Below are 22,174 nucleotides of genomic sequence, written 5' to 3'. Positions count from 1 at the left end.
GTGTCTGTGCTGAGTGAGAGGTCTCCAGGGTGGCATAAGACATGCTGCAGCCCTTAGAGACCTTCCTTGGCATCAGGGCCCTTGGTACTAGAAGTACCAGTTACAAGGGACTTATCTGGATGCCAGGGTCTGCCAATTGTGGATACAAAAGTACAGGTTAGGGAAAGAACACTGGTGCTGGGGCCTGGTTAGCAGGCCTCAGCACACTTTCAATTGTAAACATAGCATCAGCAAAGGCAAAAAGTCAGGGGGCAACCATGCCAAGGAGGCATTTCCTTACACAACCCCCCCCCAAACGAAAGAGGATGAGACTAACCTTTCCCAAGAGAGTCTTCATTTTCTAAGTGGAAGAACCTGGAAAGGCCATCTGCATTGGCATGGGCAGTCCCAGGTCTGTGTTCCACTATAAAGTCCATTCCCTGTAGGGAGATGGACCACCTCAACAGTTTAGGATTTTCACCTTTCATTTGCATCAGCCATTTGAGAGGTCTGTGGTCAGTTTGAACTAGGAAGTGAGTCCCAAAGAGGTATGGTCTCAGCTTCTTCAGGGACCAAACCACAGCAAAGGCCTCCCTCTCAATGGCACTCCAACGCTGCTCCCTGGGGAGTAACCTCCTGCTAATGAAAGCAACAGGCTGGTCAAGGCCATCATCATTTGTTTGGGACAAAACTGCCCCTATCCCATGTTCAGAGGCATCAGTCTGCACAATGAACTGCTTAGAATAATCTGGAGCTTTGAGAACTGGTGCTGAGCACATTGCCTGTTTCAGGGTGTCAAAGGCCTGTTGGCATTCCACAGTCCAGTTTACTTTCTTGGGCATTTTCTTGGAGGTGAGTTCAGTGAGGGCTGTCACAATGGATCCATATCCCTTCACAAACCTCCTGTAATACCCAGTCAAGCCAAGGAATGCCCTGACTTGAGTCTGGGTTTTTGGAGCTACCCAGTCCAGAATAGTCTGGATCTTGGGTTGGAGTGGCTGAACTTGGCCTCCACCTACAAGGTGTCCCAAATAAACCACAGTTCCCTGCCCTATCTGGCATTTGGATGCCTTGATAGAGAGGCCTGCAGATTGCAGAGCCTTCAAAACCTTCCTCAGGTGGACCAGGTGATCCTGCCAGGTGGAGCTAAAGACAGCAATATCATCAAGATAAGCTGTGCTAAATGACTCCAAGCCAGCAAGGACTTGATTCACCAACCTTTGGAAGGTGGCAGGGGCATTCTTTAAACCAAAGGGCATAACAGTAAACTGATAATGCCCATCAGGTGTGGAGAATGCTGTCTTTTCTTTTGCTCCAGGTGCCATTTTTATTTGCCAGTACCCTGCTGTCAAGTCAAAGGTACTTAGAAATTTGGCAGCACCTAATTTATCAATGAGCTCATCAGCTCTTGGAATTGGATGGGCATCTGTCTTGGTGACAGAATTGAGCCCTCTGTAGTCCACACAAAACCTCATCTCTTTCTTTCCATCTTTGGTGTGAGGTTTGGGGACTAAGACCACTGGGCTAGCCCAGGGGCTGTCAGAGCGCTCAATTACTCCCAATTCCAGCATCTTGTGGACTTCCACCTTGATGCTTTCCTTAACATGGTCAGACTGTCTAAAGATTTTGTTCTTGACAGGCATGCTGTCTCCTGTGTCCACATCATGGGTACACAGGTGTGTCTGACCAGGGGTTAAGGAGAAGAGTTCAGGAAACTGTTGTAGGACTCTCCTACAATCAGCTTGCTGTTGGCCAGAGAGGGTGTCTGAGTAGATCACTCCATCTACTGTACCATCTTTTGGGTCTGATGACAGAAGATCAGGGAGAGGTTCACTCTCTGCCTCCTGATCCTCATCTGTTACCATCAACAGATTGACATCAGCCCTGTCGTGGAAGAGCTTAAGGCGGTTTACATGGATCACCCTCTTGGGGCTCCTGCTTGTGCCCAGGTCCACCAAGTAGGTGACCTGACTCTTCCTCTCTAGTACTGGGTAAGGGCCACTCCATTTGTCCTGGAGTGCCCTGGGAGCCACAGGCTCCAGAACCCAGACTTTCTGCCCTGGTTGGAACTCAACCAGTGCAGCCTTTTGGTCATACCAAAACTTCTGGAGCTGTTGGCTGGCCTCAAGGTTTTTGGTTGCCTTTTCCATGTACTCTGCCATTCTAGAGCGAAGGCCAAGTACATAGTCCACTATGTCCTGTTTAGGCTCATGGAGAGGTCTCTCCCAGCCTTCTTTAACAAGGGCAAGTGGTCCCCTTACAGGATGACCAAACAGAAGTTCAAAGGGTGAGAATCCTACTCCCTTCTGTGGCACCTCTCTGTAAGCGAAAAGCAGGCATGGCAAGAGGACATCCCATCTCCTTTTGAGTTTTTCTGGGAGCCCCATGATCATGCCCTTTAATGTCTTGTTGAATCTCTCAACTAAGCCATTAGTTTGTGGATGGTATGGTGTAGTGAATTTATAAGTCACCCCACACTCATTCCACATGTGCCTTAGGTATGCTGACATGAAGTTGGTACCTCTGTCAGACACCACCTCCTTAGGGAAACCCACTCTGGTAAAGATACCAATGAGGGCCTTGGCTACTGCAGGGGCAGTAGTCGACCTAAGGGGAATAGCTTCAGGATACCTGGTAGCATGATCCACTACTACCAGGATATACATATTTCCTGAGGCTGTGGGAGGTTCCAGTGGACCAACTATGTCCACACCCACTCTTTCAAAGGGAACCCCCACCACTGGAAGTGGAATGAGGGGGGCCTTTGGATGCCCACCTGTCTTACCACTGGCTTGACAGGTGGGGCAGGAGAGGCAAAACTCCTTAACCATGTTGGACATATTGGGCCAGTAGAAGTGGTTGACTAACCTCTCCCACGTCTTGGTTTGTCCCAAATGTCCAGCAAGGGGAATGTCATGGGCCAATGTTAGGATGAACTCTCTGAACAGCTGAGGCACTACCACTCTCCTAGTGGCACCAGGTTTGGGGTGTCTGGCCTCAGTGTACAGGAGTCCATCTTCCCAATAGACCCTATGCGTTCCATTTTTCTTGCCTTTGGACTCTTCAGCAGCTTGCTGCCTAAGGCCTTCAAGAGAGGGACAGGTTTCTTGTCCCTTACACAGCTCCTCCCTTGAGGGTCCCCCTGGGCCTAAGAGCTCAACCTGGTAAGGTTCAAGCTCCAAAGGCTCAGTTACCTCAGAGGGCAGAACTTCTTCCTGAGAAGAGAGGTTCCCTTTCTTTTGCTGTGTTGCAGTTGGTTTCCCAACTGACTTTCCTGTTCTCTTGGTAGGCTGGGCCATTCTTCCAGACTCCAGCTCTACTTGTTCACCCTGTGCCTTGCACTGTGCTCTTGTTTTCACACACACCAGTTCAGGGATACCCAGCATTGCTGCATGGGTTTTTAGTTCTACCTCAGCCCATGCTGAGGACTCCAGGTCATTTCCAAGCAGACAGTCCACTGGGATATTTGAGGAGACCACCACCTGTTTCAGGCCATTGACCCCTCCCCATTCTAAAGTAACCATTGCCATGGGATGTACTTTTCTCTGATTGTCAGCGTTGGTGACTGTGTAAGTTTTTCCAGTCAGGTATTGGCCAGGGGAAACCAGTTTCTCTGTCACCATGGTGACACTGGCACCTGTATCCCTCAGGCCCTCTATTCTAGTCCCATTAATTAAGAGTTGCTGTCTGTATTTTTGCATGTTAGGCGGCCAGACAGCTAGTGTGGCTAAATCCACCCCACCCTCAGAAACTAGAGTAGCTTCAGTGTGGACCCTGATTTGCTCTGGGCACACTGTTGATCCCACTTGGAGACTAGCCATACCAGTGTTACCTGGATGGGAGTTTGGAGTGGAACCTTTCTTGGGACAGGCCTTGTCTCCAGTTTGGTGTCCATGCTGTTTACAGCTATGACACCAGGCCTTTTTGGGATCAAAGTTTTTACCCTTGTACCCATTGTTTTGTGAAGAGGCTCTGGGCCCACCCTCCTGTGCAGGTTTTTGGGGGCCTGTAGAAGACTCTTGACTATTTTTAGTTTTGGTTGTCTCATCACCCTTCCCCTGGGGAGTCTTTGTGACCCCTTTCTTTTGGTTACCCCCTGTTGAAGTCTTGGACACCCTTGTCTTGACCCAATGGTCCGCCTTCTTTCCCAATTCTTGGGGAGAAATTGGTCCTAGGTCTACCAGATGCTGATGCAGTTTATCATTGAAACAATTACTTAACAGGTGTTCTTTCACAAATAAATTGTACAGCCCATCATAATTACTTACACCACTGCCTTGAATCCAACCATCTAGTGTTTTCACTGAGTAGTCAACAAAGTCAACCCAGGTCTGGCTCGAGGATTTTTGAGCCCCCCTGAACCTAATCCTGTACTCCTCAGTGGAGAATCCAAAACCCTCAATCAGGGTACCCTTCATGAGGTCATAAGATTCTGCATCTTGTCCAGAGAGTGTGAGGAGTCTATCCCTACACTTTCCTGTGAACATTTCCCAAAGGAGAGCACCCCAGTGAGATCTGTTCACTTTTCTGGTTACACAAGCCCTCTCAAAAGCTGTGAACCATTTGGTGATGTCATCACCATCTTCATATTTAGTTACAATCCCTTTAGGGATTTTCAACATGTCAGGAGAATCTCTGACCCTATTTATGTTGCTGCCACCATTGATGGGTCCTAGGCCCATCTCTTGTCTTTCCCTCTCTATGGCTAGGATCTGTCTTTCCAAAGCCAATCTTTTGGCCATCCTGGCTAACTGGATGTCCTCTTCACTGGGGCTATCCTCAGTGATTTCAGAGGTGTTGGTCTCTCCTGTGAGGGAACCAGTATCTCTGACTATTATTTTTGGAGTCAGGGTTTGAGGGACCCTGTTCTCCCTAGATAGGACTGGTAGGGGGGAATTGTCCTCCAAGTCACTATCCTCTTCCTCTGAGTTGCCACCCTCAGAGGGGTTGGCCTTTTCAAACTCTGCCAAAAGCTCCTGGAGCTGTATTTTGGTAGGTTTGGGGCCCATTGTTATTTTCTTTATTTTACAGAGTGACCTTAGCTCCCTCATCTTAAGATGGAGGTAAGGTGTGGTGTCGAGTTCCACCACAGTCACATCTGTGCTAGACATTTTGCTTCTAAAAGTTGGAATACTTTTTAAGAATCTACAACTGGTTCTAGAATCTAATTCAAACTTTTACAAACTTTTAAACTCTAAAAGGAATGCTAAACAGGATCTAACACAAGGCCCTAGCAGGTCTTTTAAGAATTTAGAAAACTTTTCAAATTGCAAAAATCAATTTCTAATGACAATTTTGGAATTTGTCGTGTGATCAGGTATTGGCTGAGTAGTCCAGCAAATGCAAAGTCTTGTACCCCACCGCTGATCCACCAATGTAGGAAGTTGGCTCTGTATGTGCTATTTCAAAGTAAGGAATAGCATGCACAGAGTCCAAGGGTTCCCCTTAGAGGTAAAATAGTGGTAAAAATAGATAATACTAATGCTCTATTTTGTGGTAGTGTGGTCGAGCAGTAGGCTTATCCAAGGAGTAGTGTTAAGCATTTGTTGTACATACACAAGACAATAAATGAGGTACACACACTCAGAGACAAATCCAGCCAATAGGTTTTTATATAGAAAAATATCTTTTCTTAGTTTATTTTAAGAACCACAGGTTCAAATTCTACATGTAATATCTCATTCGAAAGGTATTGCAGGTAAGTACTTTAGGAACTTTAAATCATCAAAATTGCATGTATACTTTTCAAGTTATTGACAAATAGCTGTTTTAAAAGTGGACACTTAGTGCAATTTTCACAGTTCCTGGGGGAGGTAAGTATTTGTTAGGTTAACCAGGTAAGTAAGACACTTACAGGGTTCAGTTCTTGGTCCAAGGTAGCCCACCGTTGGGGGTTTAGAGCAACCCCAAAGTCACCACACCAGCAGCTCAGGGCCGGTCAGGTGCAGAGTTCAAAGTGGTGCCCAAAACACATAGGCTAGAATGGAGAGAAGGGGGTGCCCCGGTTCCGGTCTGCTTGCAGGTAAGTACCCGCGTCTTCGGAGGGCAGACCAGGGGGGTTTTGTAGGGCACCGGGGGGGACACAAGTCCACACAGAAATTTCACCCTCAGCAGCGCGGGGGCGGCCGGGTGCAGTGTAGGAACAGGCGTCGGGTTTGTAATGTTAGTCTATGAGAGATCTCGGGATCTCTTCAGCGCTGCAGGCAGGCAAGGGGGGGATTCCTCGGGGAAACCTCCACTTGGGCAAGGGAGAGGGACTCCTGGGGGTCACTTCTCCAGTGAAAGTCCGGTCCTTCGGGTCCTGGGGGCTGCGGATGCAGGGTCTCTCCCAGGCGTCGGGACTTTAGGTTCAAGGAGTCGCGGTCAGGGGAAGCCTCGGGATTCCCTCTGCAGGCGGCGCTGTGGGGGCTCAGGGGGGACAGGTTTTGGTACTCACAGTATCAGAGTAGTCCTGGGGTCCCTCCTGAGGTGTTGGATCGCTACCAGCCGAGTCGGGGTCGCCGGGTGCAGTGTTGCAAGTCTCACGCTTCTTGCGGGGAGCTTGCAGGGTTCTTTAAAGCTGCTGGAAACAAAGTTGCAGCTTCTCTTGGAGCAGGTCCGCTGTCCTCGGGAGTTTCTTGTCTTTTCGAAGCAGGGGCAGTCCTCAGAGGATGTCGAGGTCGCTGGTCCCTTTGGACGGCGTCGCTGGAGCAGGATCTTTGGAAGGCAGGAGACAGGCCGGTGAGTTTCTGGAGCCAAGGCAGTTGTCGTCTTCTGGTCTTCCGCTGCAGGGGTTTTCAGCTGGGCAGTCCTTCTTCTTGTAGTTGCAGGAATCTAATTTTCTAGGGTTCAGGGTAGCCCTTAAATACTAAATTTAAGGGCGTGTTTAGGTCTGGGGGGTTAGTAGCCAATGGCTACTAGCCCTGAGGGTGGGTACACCCTCTTTGTGCCTCCTCCCAAGGGGAGGGGGTCACATTCCTAACCCTATTGGGGGAATCCTCCATCTGCAAGATGGAGGATTTCTAAAAGTTAGAGTCACCTCAGCTCAGGACACCTTAGGGGCTGTCCTGACTGGTCAGCGACTCCTCCTTGTTTTTCTCATTATCTTCTCCGGCCTTGCCGCCAAAAAGTGGGGCCTGGCCGGAGGGGGCGGGCAACTCCACTAGCTGGAGTGTCCTGCTGGGTTGGCACAAAGGAGGTGAGCCTTTGAGGCTCACCGCCAGGTGTGACAATTCCTGCCTGGGGGAGGTGTTAGCATCTCCACCCAGTGCAGGCTTTGTTACTGGCCTCAGAGTGACAAAGGCACTCTCCCCATGGGGCCAGCAACATGTCTCGGTTTGTGGCAGGCTGCTAAAACTAGTCAGCCTACACAGATAGTCGGTTAAGTTTCAGGGGGCACCTCTAAGGTGCCCTCTGTGGTGTATTTTACAATAAAATGTACACTGGCATCAGTGTGCATTTATTGTACTGAGAAGTTTGATACCAAACTTCCCAGTTTTCAGTGTAGCCATTATGGTGCTGTGGAGTTCGTGTTTGACAGACTCCCAGACCATATACTCTTATGGCTACCCTGCACTTTACAATGTCTAAGGTTTTATTTAGACACTGTAGGGGTACCATGCTCATGCACTGGTACCCTCACCTATGGTATAGTGCACCCTGCCTTAGGGCTGTAAGGCCTGCTAGAGGGGTGTCTTACCTATACTGCATAGGCAGTGAGAGGCTGGCATGGCACCCTGAGGGGAGTGCCATGTCGACTTACTCGTTTTGTCCTCACTAGCACACACAAGCTGGTAAGCAGTGTGTCTGTGCTGAGTGAGAGGTCTCCAGGGTGGCATAAGACATGCTGCAGCCCTTAGAGACCTTCCTTGGCATCAGGGCCCTTGGTACTAGAAGTACCAGTTACAAGGGACTTATCTGGATGCCAGGGTCTGCCAATTGTGGATACAAAAGTACAGGTTAGGGAAAGAACACTGGTGCTGGGGCCTGGTTAGCAGGCCTCAGCACACTTTCAATTGTAAACATAGCATCAGCAAAGGCAAAAAGTCAGGGGGCAACCATGCCAAGGAGGCATTTCCTTACACCGCGTCTTCGGAGGGCAGACCAGGGGGGTTTTGTAGGGCACCGGGGGGGACACAAGCCCACACAGAAATTTCACCCTCAGCAGCGCGGGGGCGGCCGGGTGCAGGGTAGAAACAAGCGTCGGGTTTGTAATGTTAGTCTATGAGAGATCTCGGGATCTCTTCAGCGCTGCAGGCAGGCAAGGGGGGGATTCCTCGGGGAAACCTCCACTTGGGCAAGGGAGAGGGACTCCTGGGGGTCACTTCTCCAGTGAAAGTCCGGTCCTTCAGGTCCTGGGGGCTGCGGGTGCAGGGTCTCTCCCAGGCGTCGGGACTTTAGGTTCAAAGAGTCGCGGTCAGGGGAAGCCTCGGGATTCCCTCTGCAGGCGGCGCTGTGGGGGCTCAGGGGGGACAGGTTTTGGTACTCACAGTATCAGAGTAGTCCTGGGGTCCCTCCTGAGGTGTCGGTTCTCCACCAGCCGAGTCGGGGTCGCCGGGTGCAGTGTGGCAAGTCTCACGCTTCTTGCGGGGAGCTTGCAGGGTTCTTTAAAGCTGCTGGAAACAAAGTTGCAGCTTTTCTTGGAGCAGGTCCGCTGTCCTCGGGAGTTTCTTGTCTTTTCGAAGTAGGGGCAGTCCTCAGAGGATGTCGAGGTCGCTGGTCCCTTTGGAAGGCGTCGCTGGAGCAGGATCTTTGGAAGGCAGGAGACAGGCCGGTGAGTTTCTGGAGCCAAGGCAGTTGTCGTCTTCTGGTCTTCCTCTGCAGGGGTTTTTCAGCTAGGCAGTCCTTCTTCTTGTAGTTGCAGGAATCTAATTTTCTAGGGTTCAGGGTAGCCCTTAAATACTAAATTTAAGGGCGTGTTTAGGTCTGGGGGGTTAGTAGCCAATGGCTACTAGCCCTGAGGGTGGGTACACCCTCTTTGTGCCTCCTCCCAAGGGGAGGGGGTCACAATCCTAACCCTATAACTATAAAGTTAGAGTCACTTCAGCTCAGGACACCTTAGGGGCTGTCCTGACTGGCCAGTGACTCCTCCTTGTTTTTCTCATTATTTTCTCCGGCCTTGCCGCCAAAAGTGGGGCCTGGCCGGAGGGGGCGGGCAACTCCACTAGCTGGAGTGTCCTGCTGGGTTGGCACAAAGGAGGTGAGCCTTTGAGGCTCACCGCCAGGTGTGACAATTCCTGCCTGGGGGAGGTGTTAGCATCTCCACCCAGTGCAGGCTTTGTTACTGGCCTCAGAGTGACAAAGGCACTCTCCCCATGGGGCCAGCAACATGTCTCGGTTTGTGGCAGGCTGCTAAAACTAGTCAGCCTACACAGATAGTCGGTTAAGTTTCAGGGGGCACCTCTAAGGTGCCCTCTGTGGTGTATTTTACAATAAAATGTACACTGGCATCAGTGTGCATTTATTGTGCTGAGAAGTTTGATACCAAACTTCCCAGTTTTCAGTGTAGCCATTATGGTGCTGTGGAGTTCGTGTTTGACAGACTCCCAGACCATATACTCTTATGGCTACCCTGCACTTACAATGTCTAAGGTTTTGTTTAGACACTGTAGGGGTACCATGCTCATGCACTGGTACCCTCACCTATGGTATAGTGCACCCTGCCTTAGGGCTGTAAGGCCTGCTAGAGGGGTGGCTTACCTATACTGCATAGGCAGTGAGAGGCTGGCATGGCACCCTGAGGGGAGTGCCATGTCGACTTACTCGTTTTGTTCTCACTAGCACACACAAGCTGGCAAGCAGTGTGTCTGTGCTGAGTGAGAGGTCTCCAGGGTGGCATAAGACATGCTGCAGCCCTTAGAGACCTTCCTTGGCATCAGGGCCCTTGGTACTAGAAGTACCAGTTACAAGGGACTTATCTGGATGCCAGGGTCTGCCAATTGTGGATACAAAAGTACAGGTTAGGGAAAGAACACTGGTGCTGGGGCCTGGTTAGCAGGCCTCAGCACACTTTCAATTGTAAACATAGCATCAGCAAAGGCAAAAAGTCAGGGGGCAACCATGCCAAGGAGGCATTTCCTTACAGACTGCTTTTCAGTCTATGCACAGCATGTGTGTCTGCAGCTACACATGCCATCAAACAGAAAATGTCACTTACCCAGTGTACATCTGTTCGTGGCATGCAGTGCTGCAGATTCACATGCGCCCTCCATCCTCCCCGGAAGCCTGTAGCGATTGTAGTACTTTATTAAGTAAATATGTATAGACATTGCATGGCCATCTTCTTTACTTACTATATATCTGTACATATACAACTCTTCACTCCTTACTTTACCCTCCTGCGGGAAAACAATCTAACAAAGGACTCTGTGCACATGCGCACTATCACTGAGAGGAGCAGTCACTCGATCTTGTGAATCGAAAAAGCTTCTTCGAAGAAAAACAACCTGTAACACTCCGAGCCCTACACTAGATGGCAGAATATGCACTATATGCCACAAACAGATGTACACTGGGTAAGTGACATTTTCCATATATATGTGGAATATATATATATATATATATATTCCACACACATATATATATATATATATATATATATATATTCCACACACACAGAAAGGAGAGAGAGATATACACATTATACTTGCGTATAAAATGTTTACCACGCATGCCTTTACAATGAAAAGGTAAGTACTTTACAGGGTAAGTACAAATCCTATAGATATATATATTCACTGAAATATAGGAAGTAGAATTAATAAAACCTTAGAAATTAATTTTTTTTAAACCCAAGGTTCCAGGGACAATATAGTTAGGTTCTAAATTTACTCTAAAAACAAAAGAGGAATTTAGCAGTTATAGTTAGTTATTTGAAGAACTATAACTCGCAGCCTAAGGTAACTATAACTCACGCCCCTGCCATGCACAGTTTTTAATTCATTAATTTGACTGCTAATAATTCATTTATATTTTTAATAATGCTATAGACGTTTTCATGAGTGCTGTAATATCTGGGGTAATTATCAGTGCATGGTGAGGGTAGAAGTTATAGTTACTTCAAATAACTCTACCTGCTGAATTTCTCTGGTTTTGTGTGAGTAAATTCAGAACCTAACAATAATGTCCCTGTAACCTTTGTTTTTTTAAGTGAATTTCTATGTTTGTTTTTTTTACTTTATTTCCTAACAATAACGTCCCTTGTAACTTTTTTTTTTTTTTCAATTAATTTCAGTTTTTTTTTAAATGTAAAGTAATTGAACTGGAGTACTTTCTACTGGTTAGTTAGTAAGTGCTACCTCGTTGGGTTAATGGCCTGAGTGGCAGAGCGGGGGCCGCACGTCCGGGGGTGGGCACCCTGGGACATAGCAGGAGCCGGTCCTGGGGGGTGGCGGTCTGCAGGGCCATTATTAGCTCCTAGAAGGGGGCCATCCACATTTTACTTTGCCCTGGGGAGGTGGTGGTCCCAGGGGCCGGGGGTCTGCACCTTCTTTTATTGCAGACCCTGGGGGAGTGGCAGTCCCTGTGGCTGCGGGAGCCATGCGCCCCCCGTTAATTTAAGTAAATAGCCCTGGGGAGGTTGTGTTCCCTGGGGCTGCGCACCCCCACCCCCTTAATTTAAGTAAATAGCCCCAGAGAGGTGATGGTCCCTGGGGATTTGGGGGGGAGGAAGGGGGTGCACATGCCCCCACACAAACTTGATTGTTAACCCCGGGGAGGTGGAGGTCCCCAGGGCTTTGGGGAAGGCCGTATTGGCCTCCCCCATATAAAATGAACATTTTGCCCCAGGGAAGTGCCCCCCCCCCCCCCTGCATATATCTGTGTAACCGTCCTGGGGAGGTGGCTCTGGCTCTAGGGTGGTGGTGGTTCCCGGGTTGTGTGCCCCTCTTCTTCCTCAGTGCTCCCAGAACCTGGCAGGAGACTACTATATCCTCTGAATTTGCTGAGATTTTTAAAAACAAATGCTTTTTAGCCTTGTCAAGTTCCATGCAGGACCTCTAGTCCAAGGCAAGGCCCCCTGGACCCTTTTCTCTTTTTTGTGGGTCTCAGCTGGAGCCGAGTTTCAATATAGCTGCCAACACATCCTTGTTGAAGTGTTGGCAGTCAATCAGACATCAGCATGGGGACAGTGGATCCGCGTCCCTGGATATCTATATTTTGTAAACTCTAATATCTCCAAAACTATCAAACGGATTTGCACTAAATCACAAAAACAAAATGCACACTTTATGGACCAAGAGATATCTTTCTGCCAAATTTGGTGTAATTCCGTTCAGCGGTTTGGGCTGCAGTCGTGTTCAATTTTTTTGTTTTTAAATCCCATTGACGTAGAATGGGTAAAAAGTATTTTGGGGACCCCCCTTTTTCCTCGGCCCCAGATGGACGGATCACCACAAAACTTTCATGATAAATGAACTGACCAAAGTGTAAGTTTTAAAAATTTAATGAAGATTCGTCAAACGGTACCAAAGTTATAGGCAAAATAAAAAATGCTCTGTCTGTGTAAAATGGTCCTTACTAAAACTACCTACTGGTAATATAAGTATGGTTTATAGTTACATGTAAAATACTTACATTTTTGTTGTAAAGGCATGCGTGGTAGAGACATGCGTTTAATGACTGCGTTGTAAAGGAATGTATGGTAATGGCGTGTGTGGTTCCCTCATACAACTGCTCAGAGGCGTAGCATGCCTCAGGAGTTGCCTCAAAACACTACCACAAGGTATCCCTTCTATACCAACATCACAAAATAAAAAGATGAGTGTTGAAACTTTTGAGACATTCACCCTCCAGTCACAGATCTGGGTTTAATCCATCGTCATGTTACTTGCCTCGCCACCCCATTTCGGTCCCAGCCATATGCAAATCAGTCTTGACCCTGCTCCCTATGGGAGCAATCCAGCCCAAACTGCCAAGCCAGGTCCTCCCTGGACAGGATTCAAGCATCCTGGAACCGGTTTCAGGGTATCACCCTTCATCAGCCAGACTAGCCTGAATCCAGTGGCGCAGCAAGCAAGGGACTCACTTCTGGGCATATCCTAGCCTCTTAGGCCGCGCTTAGCAACCTCACAAAATAAAATGATGGACGGAGTGTTGAATCTTTTCAAACACTCCCCCCCAGTCACAGATCTGGGTTTAGTACATTGTTATTTTGCTTGGCTCATCACCCCAGTTCGGACTCAGCCATATGCAAATCAGTCTTGACCATGCTCCCTATGGGAGCAGTCCAGCCCAAACTGCCAGGCTCATAAATAAGCAACTCCCCTTTCTATCCACCTTTCACAGGTACATTAGGGTTACCTCCTTCTTGTCTTCTGACCGCAAGTCTCCTCCATTCTTGAACCACTACATAGTGCCTTGCCACCTGTGGGGTAGCTGATGGACAAATGGGAAAGATGTGCTTCAATCATCTTTCCCAATCCTCTGATCCATGGCCTCACATCAGCCTCAGGACACATTCATCTCTGTCTGATTTGGCAGGGAACCTTTTGCACCAGCTGCAGCCCTCCAGACTGCTATGTATCTGAAGGCCATGCGCTCTTTCACCGGCTGAGGTCCTGGCAGCTGAATGGGTAGGATAACTGTCACTATTTTGCGGGAACAAACTGAAGACTGTGAAAACTGGAGTTGCGCAACTTCTCGTATATACCTCAGGACTGTCCTTAGTGGTGAAATCTGTTGCTTGTCAGCTGCATCTCACAACAGGCGGCGCCTCTGTCTCTTTTCTGGGGGAAAAACAGTGGTCTTAGCTCATGGAGCTTAGGTACACACTGCCTTCTAGGAAACACATTTAGATTGGCTTTTCTGCTGGATATTTCTAATCACTAGTTCCTTACCTTAGAATACTCCCAGGCGCCAGACTGGATCTGGAAATATTTCTTCAGCAGTGCTGTGGCGCACCGCTTGTTAGCGTTGTGTGGCTTGGTGTTGGCTCTGTACTGTCCCAGAAGTCTACTGGTGCCGGAAGAGGATCAGGGACTGATTCTGATGCTGAAAACCAAACCGACTTTGGCTTAATATCGCCAGATGTCGTGCTACGAAATCATAAAAGCACATTCGGTCATCATGCAATATGACTCTGACCCGATGCTTCTACCAGGGAGTACAGTGCACCAGTGGCTCCATTATCTTTTTGCCTCTGACTCCTAGCAAGAGGCACCCCAGGATGTAGATGATCATGATCCTCTCACTACACATTTGAAGCCTACTATATGTATTTGCTAGAGGCCAGTCGGGTTGAAACCTCCCCTTAGGTAGGGCTTGACTCAACACTTGGGCCAGCAGCAGAAGAAAGTACCTCCTCTGCATTAGCGGTCTGGAAGGCAGCTTAAAGTTCTGGATTTGCAGCTACCTTCAGTTAAGAGCAGATTGAAAGTCCTGAAAGACGTTTGTATCCTGAGCCCGCTGCTTCTGAACCTTTGTTTCTTTTAACAAGGCTGTCACCAATACCTTGATGGCTACTTGGTCATACCTTTTCCTGGTCACCTGTAAATAGGCAGGTGACCAGAAGTCACAGACTTGCTCTTCGCAACTCCGATCTTCTTACCATACATCCAACTCCAGAGCCTTGTGGTTCAGGCAATTAGTAAGGTGAATCCCAACTCATTCTGCACCACTCCTCTGGAAAGGGTATCACACAGATTTGAGGCCTTGGGTAAGATTAGATTTTCTTCTGCTAGCGTGGCATTTTGTTCATTAACTGCTGTCAACTTACAGAGCTGCTATGAGCATGCCCTTTAGGACATGGCTGAAGGAAAGTGCCCTGTTTGGCATGGTTACCCCCTCCCACCCCATACACACACTTTCTGCCTGATATTGATGCTAACTTGACTGAGTGTGTGCTGGCATCTTGCTAACCAGGTCCCAGCACCATTGTTCTTGCCCTGAACTGCACCATTGTTTCCACAATTGGCACACAGCTAAGTCCCTTGTAAAAAGTACCAATGGGTCTGGGGCCAGGGAAGGTCCCTAAGGGCTGCAGCGTGTGTTGTGCCACCCTAAGGGACCCCTCACCACACACACTGCCATTGCTGATTGTGTGTCGGTGGGGAGAAAAAGGGTGCCATGCCCACAAACCACTGCTTGTGGCATAGGTAAGTCAACCCTCCAGCAGGCCTTAGAGCCCTAAGACAGGGAGCACTATACCCCAGCTGAGGGCACAGCTGCATTAGCAATATGCCCCTACAGTAGCTAAGTCCATTCTTAGACATTGTAAGTGAAGTGTGGCCATATTAAGTACACGGGCTGGGAGTTTGTCATTACGAACTTCACAGCTCCATGGTGGCTTCCCCGAAGACTGAGTAGTTAGGTGTTAAACTTCTCAGCACAATAAAGCCACACTGATGCCAGTATTGGATTTAAGTAAAAGGCACACAGAGGGCATCTTAGAGATGTCCATGTAACATTTGTTCATGCTCTGCATGTGAGGGCATTGAAAGGGAAAAATTTAGAAACCGACAGCAGCGTAGATAGGGATGGCGCTTTTATATGGCTCCGCTCCTTCCCTTCTGTGGCGGTACAGAGCAGCACTGTGCCATCAAGCGGGATTGGGAGCACTGCTGAAGAAACGTTTCTGGATCCAGTCTTGTCTTCTAAGGTGAGAAATCTGTAGTTTAATAGAGTATCCATCATTGAAGATAAGAAATCTGTTTGTAAAAGATCATTTTTTACACTAGCCCTAAATTACAGTAACATCATTTTAAACCTTTTCTAATACAAATTAGAACACTAAGCATAGATTTTATTCGATTTTTTTAAATTACGTTTTGTACAATTATATATTATTCAAGTAACCTGACCCTAAATTCAAGTTACTGACGTATTTTCAGCGAGTATAACCTTAAAAGTAACACTATTCTAACAGTAGTCCTAATTAATTTTATTGAATTTGTTTAAATTGTTTATTGTAGTACTGGCCCTAACCCTAACTTAAAAATAAGCAGTAAATAAAATTATTTGCTAATAAAATAGTGATGATTTAATCCTAATATTTAAGTATAGTTAAGTTAAAAATTATTTTCTGATGCCTGCCTGTAGTCATGGTGTTATCCAGTCGAAGCAAACTTGGTAGATGTGCTTTAAAAAATGCTGGAAGACATTGGTAAACAAAATAGAGGGGACAAAGTGAATGTAGACAGACAAGCAGTGGTGCTAAGAAACCTGATCTCTGGAGAGACAGAGTGGGCAAATAGGAGTAAAATATTTTGCAAATCACAACATTAATTAATTTTCACATTAAACCATTTTCCAGCTCAACCTCTGTTTGGCTTACATTTGACCACCTTCTCATCTTCAACAGGCTCCAATAAAGAATCTTTTTGGCCTACATCCCATCATAAGCCCATGCCTATGAGTATTCGGTGAGAGTGGGAAGGAATCGATGATAAATAAGTGTTTCCTGAACTTAATTTATTCTCCAACCATCTAGTCTTTCAGAGGAGCTGTCGTGTAATTTTGTAAAATCCAAGACCAATGCCACAGTGGACTGGGCCATCTTGGAGGTATCGTTCATGTTCACTTACCAGTCTGCGGGAAGGAAATGAAAAGAATAAAAGCACTGTATCCTAGGCATGGCATGCCCAAAAATCCCCCGATCAATACACTAGTTTGCTGTATGATTTAAATAGCCACAAGTCTTTGTGGAGTTCTTATTTACCATTTGTTCAGCATTGAGGAGAAGTCCACCACTAAACATATTGTCATTATTTTTCATGCTTTATCACCCGCCTACGCTCCACCGGGATCCAAGGCCAGGCCCTGGACTGGATCGCCTCCTTCCTCGCTAACCGCTCTCAAAGAGTTTACCTCCCTCCGTTTCGCTCAGAACCCACCAAGATCATCTGCGGCGTACCTCAAGGCTCATCGCTCAGCCCGACACTCTTCAATGTCTACATGAGCCCCCTCGCCGACATCGTACGCAAGCACGACATCATCATCACCTCCTACGCCGACGACACCCAACTTGTACTCTCCCTCACCAAGGACCCCGCCAGCGCCAAGACCAACCTACAAGAGGGTATGAAGGACGTCGCAGATTGGATGAGGCTCAGCCGCCTAAAGCTGAACTCTGAAAAAACGGAAGTCCTCATCCTCGGCAACACCCCGTCCGCCTGGGACGACTCCTGGTGGCCCACGGCCCTCGGCACCGCACCGACCCCCGCAGACCACGCCCGCAACCTCGGCTTCATCTTGGACCCTCTTCTCACCATGACCAAGCAAGTCAACGCTGTGTCCTCCGCCTGCTTCCTCACTCTCCGCATGCTCCGCAAGATCTTCCGCTGGATCCCCGCCGACACCAGAAAAACCGTGACCCACGCCCTTGTCACGAGTCGCCTGGACTACGGCAACACCCTCTACGCCGGGACCACCGCCAAACTCCAAAACCGCCTGCAACGCATCCAAAACGCCTCGGCCCGCCTCATCCTCGACGTACCCCGCAACAGCCACATCTCCGCACACCTGAGACACCTGCATTGGCTCCCAGTCAGCAAAAGGATCACCTTCCGTCTTCTCACCCACGCACACAAAGCCCTCCACAACAAGGGACCGGAATACCTCAACAGACGCCTCAGCTTCTACGTCCCCACCCGCCCCCTCCGCTCCGCTGGCCTCGCACTTGCTGCCGTCCCTCGCACCCGCCGCTCCACGGCGGGTGGGAGATCTTTCTCCTTCCTGGCGGCCAAGACCTGGAACTCCCTCCCCACCAGCCTCAGGACCACCCAGGACCACTCCGCTTTCCGGAGACTCCTAAAGACTTGGCTGTTCGAGCAGCGATAACCCCCCCTTTCCCCCCTAGCGCCTTGAGACCCGCACGGGTGAGTAGCGCGCTTTATAAATGTTAATGATTTGATTTGATTTGCTTTGAAGCTGAGCATTCTGTTGATAAGATACATGTTTAAAGGTTAGTTCTTGACACTGAATCCAGTCTCAGAAAGTGTTTTGCTAGTTTTTATTACTGACCTGCAAGGATAACCACTCCAGTTTATCACCTCAAACCATATTGCAATAAGCATATTTAGGCAAATGTAGATTTACTATTCCTGTTCTCCCGATAAGTGGGTGTGGAGGTAAGAATACTTAAAAGTTGGAGAAGGTGGAAGGGGGTTTTATGGTTTGAGCACTGATGAACTGATCAATACAGTTCAGTATAGGATTATGCAGTGGTACAGGCTGGGTCTCGGGAAGGGGAGAAGTGTGTTATGAGCCTTGGCTAATGTAGTTAAGTGATGATAAACTTGAAATGAATGTGCGGTACACCACAGAGGCTGTGGTTTGTCGTCTGCCGTGTGAAATATCAAGGTTGTATTTGAACTTATTTACTGCGGAACTTTGATACATACATTTATTATGGAATATTTATTATTGTTTATTTATGGATGGATTTTACTTCTTTTTGTCTGTTAGATATGAAAAACAAAGTTTGAAAAATGAAACAGGAATATTTACCTACACCACCTTATGACATAATAGTAGTTAATATTCTGCAGCCTATTTTTCTTTTAGATTGGTATTTTTGACCATAGTATTCTGACATACAGTCGTCCCAAAAACCAAATGTTGCTGGCCACCAAACAAGCAACGGCTGCAGCATCTGAGGCAGACAGACACACAGAAGCCAGTGCAGATAAGTCACAATGTGGCTTGAGTCATTTACCCAAGCCAACAGTTGCTGTTCGTCAAGGGACTGTAAGCACCATTAGTCGTATTATATGCTAACACCAGCTTTTCCCTCTCTCGTTCTCCAGGCCAACAACTGATGTTGACAGCGGGTCCTAATGCTGTTCCACCGCAGGCCAATTTCCCGTATGGTTACACCGCACCACCAGGATTTACCCAGCCGGCTGCAGCACCTCCTCCTGCATATGGTTTCAACATGTAGAATTTTCCATGTGACCAAGTGTTCCCCATCTCCCCTCTAATCACCTTCGCGAGTGCACGGAACCCAGCGACACAAAGCAGCTTCTTCTGCTCACCACATGGCCTTCGTGGGACACGGAGAAGGTCGCTGGTGGACTCTGCTCACTGATATTTATTATTAATGAACTGTTGCGTTTTAGACCTTCAAAGGAGTCTCCTGTGTGTCTCTGCTATTATTTTGGCTTTGCAGCAGGAAACCCTGTGGCGTTTGTGTGATAGAAACCAGAAGGCACAGATTCAGTCGGGCGATGAAGGCAATCGGCAAACTACACCTTGTTACCTCTGAAGCCCCACCACTGAGCAAGTGGCAGCATGGTGATTGAGGGAGGGAATCTATTCGTCATTCAGCCGTCTCATCCAGGCAGACCTTACCTGTGATGCATGTGCACATTGGAGGCCCGACTTGTGTTAAACAGTATTGACAAAAGGACTGAGATGGTGGCTTTTCCTGTGCCCTTTCTGCTTCTCGAGCGCTTGGACCAAGTCATGGGGCAAGATTCTCTTTGATGCCACCAGTTTCCCTAGCCTCCGTTTAGTATCTGACACCTGCTAACCCTGTAATGCAGAGCATTCCTATGCTTCTTTCCCCTTGTCCTCTGTGCCTGCCTCTAGCAGTCTGGGGGACTTGTGTTTACTTTAAACCTGTCTGGACTTAGACAATATGGCAAAGGTATGATGTCCTTTCACCCCTCCTCCCTGGTTTAGTCACCTTACTCTGTGAAGTCTGGGCTGCATTGTCTTTCACAGGCATGACCCAGACATCATTGTGTCTTTTCTGTGTTGGAGTTTTCTGCTACTTCACTGGGTTTCTCAGCTATGCTGTCTGCTGCTGCATCACAGTGAGTCTTGGCTCTTGCTGGCTACATTATTAACCCACAGCTTGTCCTTCCTGCTCCTATGCCATGTAATGATTGTTTGACAAGCAAATCATTTAGCTGTGGGGTTGTAAACTCATTTAGCATTTTGATGCCATTTGTCTGACATTGAGTTAAGCCTAACTCTGGTTTATTTCCGTGAACTGACTTGGCTATTGGATTTTTTAATTTGCTGACCCATCTTATTGGTATCTCAGAAGTATTGTCCGGTACCGAAGGAAGCAAGAAAGGGCAAATGTTGCATATGGCTGTTTCATCAACCTCATTTGTGTGTTTGGCTTTTGGAATGTGTATTAGTGTGTCTGCAAGCCTGTGTGCATCTGTTTGTGTGTTGGTTTATTTAATCTTCTTGCCAGGTTGAGTCTGTCTGCCTGTTTGTGTTGTAAAGCGCACTTTGCTTCCACTGCCTGGCTCTGTGATTGTGTGTTTGCCACTGTCTTATCTGTCTAGATGTCCTTCTTTTGCTGTCTGTCCTTTTGTGTCTGTTTGCTTTTTATGGTTCCTGTACACTTGCCTACCATGTTGTTATCCTCAAAGTTCCAGATGACCATGAGTGTCTGCCCAGGTCTGCATGCACATATGTATCCTTACCTGCATGCTCACAAGACTGCATGCTTGTTGGAGTATGACTCGAAAACCGAGCAATTAGAAGTACCCGAATGAAAATGCATCGAAGTCGGATAACGCAGACAGTCTACCTGGACTGTAAATGGGCATAGGTTTCCAGGGATGGTCTAGGGACCCAGTGATTTTAGTAGACTCCCTAATGAAAAGGGGGCAGGGTGTGAGTCTTTAAACTCAGGGGTATGTTATCCAAGAGACCCCCTATGAATTGCTCATCTGTTGTCTTTAAAGTGAAAGCAAGCAGGTGGTCAGGGCTTTTTATCATTGGTAGGCATGCAGACTATTGTGGTCCCTTGCATTTCATGTGGATGGCTCTGAAGGAAGAGTGCCCTGACATTAAAGCTGTTCAAGGATTGCCTGGAAGATACTTATTATATACTAGTGCTTGAGGTTCTTGACTGACCTCATGTCAGGAGGCAAGGGCTGCAGATTTCTACCCATCCTGTTTTGTTGATTGCTGCATCATGTTTCCCACCCTCATCCTGCGCTGCTTTCGGACTGCATATCACAACTCACTACAGGCTGAAGGACCCAGTTCCTCAGCGCCAAGTACTGTTTTGTTTCCTGTTTTTGTTGAGAGAATGCCAACAGAGATACTTTGTGCCACTTTACAAATATATTATCCTTAACATTTTATGTACTGAAATTAGATAACAATGTATAATTTATGATTATGATCCTTGTCTAATCCTGAATAGTGTGAAGAAAGAAGTACAATTATAAACATAAACCAAATCTCTGTAGTCCTTTGTTTCTGGTGCATTGTGGGTCCCTTTCATTACATCCTGTTGTCTTTTCAAAACTTTTCTTTACGAGTTGGATTTCTGGGGCCACTGCTGTGCTCAACAATTGTGGAAACAATTGTGATGTAGAGGTGCTACAGTGAACCACTTTCCATTCGGCTGCTAGCTCACAAATTAAGTTTAACCTGTGTTTTTAGGTTCATGGCACCATTGATCTTTCATAGATTACCAACTTTTAATTATTACCAGTCATCAGACTGGCAGTGCCCAGAATGCCCACATTTAATACAGTAGCCTGTCCACCTCTTCGTATGACCTTTTTACTGTCCAGTGAAATAGATAAGTTAAGCTGCACACTAGTCTTCAGAATCTTACTGCACTCTATGTGCTGTGACCTTTTCTGGTGTATACCTGGTATCTTCAGAGAATTTGAAAGAATTATTGAAAAAGATTCTATATAAAAGGGTGTTTCAACATCTCTTCAGCACCAGATGACAACATCTTTGTGGAAGGTTTTTTCCACCTAATTCTCCCAGGTCTGCTCAACTATTCAAAGGCCAATAAGAAGCTTAGACCAGTGGTTCCCAACCTTTTGACTTCTGTGGACCCCCACTTTATCATTACTAGAACCCGGGGACCACCACTGAATCATTATTGGAATCCAATGACACCCCCAGTTAGTCATTACTGAAAGCTGAGGACCTAATCTGTTAATATTATTTAATTTTCTAAGCAGTCGCGGACCCCCTGATGAGGATTTGAGGACCCCCAGGAGTCCCCAGACCACAGGTTGGGAACCACCGGCCTAGACTGTTCACACTGAGCCTCTAAGACGGAACAACAAAATCAAAAAGCAAGAAAACTTATTTTATTAAGATGTAAAATAGTTGCCTCATAAAGATGTTTTTTTCGATAACCTCACAAGTAATATTCTTGACATAGGTTTCTACTTTATTTACAGAGGCATGCTAATTCTTGAATATATATTTTTTTTTTTTTGAAAGATTTGAGGAAATGTCATGTTTCACTTGAGCACACAGGTCTGTCTGGGTTATTTCC

The 22,174-nt window shown here is 47.3% G+C and overlaps 1 protein-coding gene across 4 annotated transcripts in view; it reads left to right on the top strand.

Moving 5' to 3' along the window:
• LOC138266439 (clathrin heavy chain 1-like) overlaps nt 1–21,107 on the top strand; it is a 378,407-nt gene extending 357,300 nt beyond the window's left edge. For all 4 annotated transcript variants that reach the window (XM_069215209.1, XM_069215208.1, XM_069215207.1 and 1 more), the window contains exon 32: nt 18,702–21,107. In XM_069215209.1, the coding sequence (XP_069071310.1) occupies nt 18,702–18,835 (134 nt within the window). In that variant the 3' untranslated portion in view covers nt 18,836–21,107. The remainder of the gene's footprint in view (nt 1–18,701) is intronic.
• The last annotated feature ends 1,067 nt before the right edge of the window (nt 21,108–22,174 follow it).

Source organism: Pleurodeles waltl, chromosome 11 (assembly GCF_031143425.1).
Source record: "Pleurodeles waltl isolate 20211129_DDA chromosome 11, aPleWal1.hap1.20221129, whole genome shotgun sequence".
NCBI lineage: Eukaryota > Metazoa > Chordata > Amphibia > Caudata > Salamandridae > Pleurodeles > Pleurodeles waltl.
The sequence above is the reverse complement of the archived record's forward strand: the minus strand, read 5'-3'. Positions and strand labels throughout refer to the sequence as shown.